Source organism: Populus euphratica, unplaced genomic scaffold (genome assembly GCF_000495115.2).
Source record: "Populus euphratica unplaced genomic scaffold, PopEup_1.0 scaffold270.1, whole genome shotgun sequence".
Taxonomy (NCBI): Eukaryota; Viridiplantae; Streptophyta; class Magnoliopsida; order Malpighiales; family Salicaceae; genus Populus; species Populus euphratica.
Genome location: NW_011500151.1, coordinates 312,829 through 317,736, shown reverse-complemented (window position 1 = coordinate 317,736; position 4,908 = coordinate 312,829). Strand labels below are relative to the sequence as shown.

The 4,908-nt window shown below is 32.9% G+C and overlaps 2 protein-coding genes across 2 annotated transcripts; one reads left to right on the top strand and one right to left on the bottom strand.

Annotated features, from left to right (window-relative positions):
• Window positions 1–205: 205 nt before the first annotated feature.
• Window positions 206–1,866, top strand: LOC105110965 (pyrophosphate--fructose 6-phosphate 1-phosphotransferase subunit alpha-like). Its single transcript, XM_011006182.1, has 4 exons — window positions 206–295; window positions 432–479; window positions 1,182–1,349; window positions 1,554–1,866. The coding sequence occupies exons 1-4, from the start codon at window positions 245–247 to the stop codon at window positions 1,677–1,679; spliced, it is 393 nt and encodes a 130-aa protein (XP_011004484.1). The 5' UTR covers window positions 206–244; the 3' UTR covers window positions 1,680–1,866.
• Window positions 1,867–2,016: 150 nt separating this feature from the next.
• Window positions 2,017–3,043, bottom strand: LOC105110964 (probable glutathione S-transferase). The gene is made up of 2 exons (XM_011006181.1): window positions 2,705–3,043; window positions 2,017–2,598 (listed from the first exon to the last, which is right to left on the bottom strand). The coding sequence occupies exons 1-2, from the start codon at window positions 3,014–3,016 to the stop codon at window positions 2,233–2,235; spliced, it is 678 nt and encodes a 225-aa protein (XP_011004483.1). The 5' UTR covers window positions 3,017–3,043; the 3' UTR covers window positions 2,017–2,232.
• Between the last annotated feature and the right edge of the window lie 1,865 nt (window positions 3,044–4,908).

Genomic DNA, 4,908 nt, shown 5'->3' with positions numbered 1-4,908 from the left:
TTTATTGTCTGCCTTGATTAAAACCCATAAAAATTGTATTGTTTGTAAGGTAGGTCCTCTATTAGCTAGAAACTAACTATAAGCAGTCAAGTTATGAAACATTTTTAAAACAATACTTTAAATTGAAAAACTAAAAAATAGAGGTTCAAGTAAAATATTTATAAGACTACAGGGGTCAACATGTACTTTACCCATAGCTGTTTATTTTCCCGTGCAGTTTGTAAGAAAACAGTTCAAAGACAGAATGGATTCCTTGTCTTCTTCGCTGCAAGGCTGTGGCTCAACTGAAACACGGGTAAGTCTCATATCCCAGAAAAGTTTAGCAACAAATTTGGTTGTTTGATACTGTTTTACAACCAAAAGGGTCTTCATTTTTTTTTGTTATGTAGTTTCTTCCCAGTGAACATCATCAATTATTTTTTATTCTGCAGGTGGAAGACAAGGAACTCAACTTTGCTCAACTAGAGGAGATAGACATGGTATGCTTTGTTAGTTTATCATGTATCTATGTTATTTTATTTCTGGGATTTGTTTGTTTTAGACAATTGCTTAGGATTTTCTGTTCATTTGACTTGCTTTACTATGTTTTGTTGTTTTAAGATTAGAGCTTTAGTTGAAATGAAAATCTTGATAAACACAGGGAAGTATGATTTTTGGTGAAGTTTATGTTGGTTGTAACTTACTAATAGTAATAGTTTTCAAACGTTTTGAACTTGGTTCTTCTTTGTCATATTGCTAGAGAATGAGAGATTATCGTAGAGTTTAATGTACAACATAGGTAAAGGTAATCAAGGAGTTGTTTCTACCTCAAATGATTCATTTGAATGGTTGGACAGTGTCAGATACGTTAATGTTAAGGTCATTTGTCTGACTATATGCTTTAGGATGGGGACATGAATTATTGAAAAAGAATGATAAACCAAGCTGTTTAGAAGCTTCTGGCCAACTGGACCAGGAAGTAGTAAACAATTCTTACATAAATTTATGTGGAATTGGGTCATGCAACCGTGGAATTCTAGTGTCGGGAAGTTGGATTCTTTGATGATGGACCTTGAAAAGGTAGTGGCTTCAGTCTGGCTTATATGCTAACTGATATTATTGTAAGAGCAAGATGTTGTCTTGAACCATGCGAAGAATGTATTTCATTTCTGCTGCTTGTGACAGCATTTTGTTGTTAACAGATAACTGAAGCAGTTGCTGGAAGATCAGTTGACAATGTCCATGGGAAAACTGGTGCTGTTCAACTGGATGGAGCGGGATCAGACAAGAAGGCTTGCGGCCATGGTATTTTAACAGAAGATCAAGAATATATCAAGGAAATAAAGAAGTTGCATGCATATCTTGACATGGTAAGTTTTTGCTCTCTATAACCATGTATAGCGTGCACATAAATAATACCAAATGTTTTTTTTTCCTTTTTTGGATCAGTCATCAGTGCTGTCATTTAGATCCAATTATCAGAATTTTTGAAATCTGAATGTGATTATTGTTCGCGATTTTGTGTCTTTCTATTGTTTGTTCAATGTTCAGTTTGGATGTGCATCTCTTCTCAGGTGAAAAAAATGGTGAGACCAGGTTGCTCCCCTGAAGTGCTGAAAACTGCTTTGAATTCCATGTCAGCACTTTTCAACACCCTCGCCTTTGTGTCTTCCGGGACAAGACCCCATGCATCCCTTTGAACCGATTTTTAATGGTTTGGCTGCATCATACACAGAACAAAAATCTGTCAGTGTGCCTGGGAAAGTGTGGCCAGGAACTGAGGAAAGTTTGGATTGTGTTATACCTACCCGTTTTTTTATCACGGTACTCTACCCATTATATGAAGTCAATAGAGGTATGTCTAATATTGAACTACTTATTGTTTTCTTCCTGGTTATGGATATGCTATAAAACAGCAACGAAGATGGCCTAGCTGCAATACCGAAATAGTCCGGAATATCTTGTACATCGTGGCAGAGGAAAAGGGTGTATGATTCAAGGATGCCTTGCTGATTGAATTTGTAGTTCATCTGTAACTAATAAAATGAACAAGTTTATTATTGCCTTCATTCGATAACATACCAGAGACAATAACAAGTTTCTGGTCGTAGACCTCAGGATGAAACAGCAGCTCACCACAGAGAATTAACTAACAATAGCAGGAATCACTACCAACGGCGATTTGCTTGTTTTCTGCATTATTCTTATTTTCTAGTAGCATTAAAGGTCTGCAAATGAAACAGCACAAGCCATTCATTTATGTGTTTCTTTTCCAAGACTGGCCTCGCGCATGGCAACAAACTTTTCAGCCAGCTTGTCTCTATCGGGCCAGCTTCCATGGACGAATGGAGCATTTGCAAATTCTTGCATCCATGCCACTAAGGATGGAAATCTTTCCTGGTCCACCAGTTTTAGACCTACTACCTCCTCAAAGATATTAATGTAATAAGCAAGCCATCCTAATGCAAGGTCTGCTAGTCCAATTGCCTCCCCACCGAAGAATTTCTTTCCTCTTAGCTCTTCTTCTAAATATCTCAAGTTCTGCAAGGATGCAAGTATCCCTTCTTCTTGCTCTTTTCCCTCCTTCAAGAGTACATCCCACTTAATTGACTGGAAGACCTGCAACCACAAGTAAACCGAATACAAAGTTAAGAAACTAGTGAGGAATTAGTCCGTATAAAAACCTCTGTTTGTTTTGGAAAGGGCATAGCACCCACATAACTACCTTGTCATCACTAAATTTGGCCCAAAAACGAGCATTGGCTTTCTGGTAAGGATCTTCAGGCAACAACGGACTTTGCTTCCATGTCTCTTCAATGTATTCAAGAATGACTAGTGATTCACAGATGGCTTTACCGTTGTGGACAAGCACAGGAACCTTCTTTTCGACAGGATTATATTGCAAGAGCAAAGGGCTCTTGTTGAAGAGATCTTCACATATGACATCAAACTTAACACCCTTCAATCTCAGTGCCCAGATGACTCTCAAAGGAAATGGACTTGCCCATGACCTAAAAACCTTCACTTCCTCTGCCATGATCGATGTGCTTTGTTTTGATAGCCCGTTGCCTTTTATAATCAACAATTTCCCTGTAGCTTTTGCTATATTGTCCCTAACATTATCAATATTTGAATAACAGCCACCTTATTTCACCAGATTCTCCCTTTCTCCCTAGCTTACTACCAAAATTCCATCTCTAACCATTATTTTTTTGGGTAACACTGTCTACTATATTTTCATAATGAATTGTGCTAAATCCACTTAAATGCAGATCTCTAACATATTGATCAGTGGATCCAAAGGTGGGACTCTTATGATCAAATCCATCATCAATCAAATGGTGGAGGAATTTCTAACATAGTTTTAAAATTTGACCAAAAATTTAGCCTGGATCATGAGTTAAAAGGATAATAATTATCTGCTATTCAAGTCTTAAATGAACCATCAGTTCAATCCGAGTTTTATAACTAACTTTTCATTCAACATCTCAATTTCAATGCATTTATCGTTATAATTTTATAAGACATGAACTGGATCCAATTACAGGGAGGGTTGAAATACAAAGTGGAAGACAAAATACTATGCAGAAACCTAAAAACCAAAAAGTTCAAGGATTGCTTTCATAGTTTCATGACAAAACAAAACTCTGTTTAAGAATATTAGCAAAGTGGAAATACGCAAGTGATGACGTATTGATGTCTGGACAATTCCAAGTTGATCTCCATGGATTCTTGGTGCTCGGCTTGAATCTCCATGATAAAGTGTCCACCAGAGTTTAATATTGATCACTTTAAGCATAGTTTGATAAGATAGTTGAATTTCTTAATTTCCTACATGGGTCATCAATTATGTTTGTCGTGTTCTTAAAAATCTCACACAAGTTTCTAAAGCTTTTCCTTGCAAAATGATGGCAACCACCTTGCAAAATGATGGCAACCCATATTGCCTTGTACATCACAATCTCAAAAAATATAATTTATATTTATCTCAATGCTGAGATATTCTTTATTTTTATATTTTAAAATAAATAAAATAAATTTTTATTTTTTTATTTTAAATTAATTTTTTAATATTTTTAAATCATTTTGATATGATAATATCAAAAATAATTTTTAAAAAATACAAAAAAAAATAATTTTTTATTTTATCAAATCACTTGGTAATTAATTAATATTACACTATTTTTTTATATAATTACATGGTTTGAATTATTATCCTAAAACAAAAACAATATAGATAATAAATATAAAAAGAATGTCTTTTTATATCTGTTTTAGTAGTACAAAAACTCATTTAAAATCGACTAGAAACATATTTATTTTTTATTTTTATCTTTGACCCTTCATCTCTCCTACAAAAACCAAACACAATTTCAATAACCTTATTTTTTTTTGTGTATGTTTGAAAGTATAGTGAAAATTACTTTTTAAATTAGTTTTTTATTGAAAATATATCAACATAATATTTTTAATTTTTAAAATTTATTTTTAATTTTTTTATCTTGAAAAAAACACAAATAATCTCTCCGCCTTCTGTCGTCCTCTTCTCTAACAATGGTCAAAAAAATAATAATTTTTTATTTTATCAAATCACTTAGTAATTAATAGTACACTATTTTTTTTATATAATTACATGACTTGAATTATTATCCTAAAACAAAAGCAATATAGATAATAAATATAAAAAGAATGTCTTTTTATACCTCTTTTAGTAGTACAAAAACTCATTTAAAATTGACTAGAAACATATTTATTTTTTATTTTTATCTTTGACCCTTCATCTCTCCTACAAAAACCAAACACAATTTCAATAACCTTATTTTTTTTTGTGTATGTTTGAAAGTATAGTGAAAATTACTTTTTAAATTAGTTTTTTATTGAAAATATATCAACATAATATTTTTAATTTTTAAAATTTATTTTTAATAT

Bases quoted from the DNA above. Each gene is read 5' to 3' on its own strand.
- LOC105110965 (XM_011006182.1), top strand. From the start codon at position 245: ATGGATTCCTTGTCTTCTTCGCTGCAAGGCTGTGGCTCAACTGAAACA. The intron at 296-431 runs GTAAGTCTCATA...TTTATTCTGCAG, and splicing joins GTGGCTCAACTGAAACACGG to GTGGAAGACAAGGAACTCAA. The intron at 480-1,181 runs GTATGCTTTGTT...TGTTGTTAACAG, and splicing joins AACTAGAGGAGATAGACATG to ATAACTGAAGCAGTTGCTGG.
- LOC105110964 (XM_011006181.1), bottom strand. From the start codon at position 3,016: ATGGCAGAGGAAGTGAAGGTTTTTAGGTCATGGGCAAGTCCATTTCCT. The intron at 2,599-2,704 runs GTAGTTATGTGG...TTGTGGTTGCAG, and splicing joins CCAAATTTAGTGATGACAAG to GTCTTCCAGTCAATTAAGTG.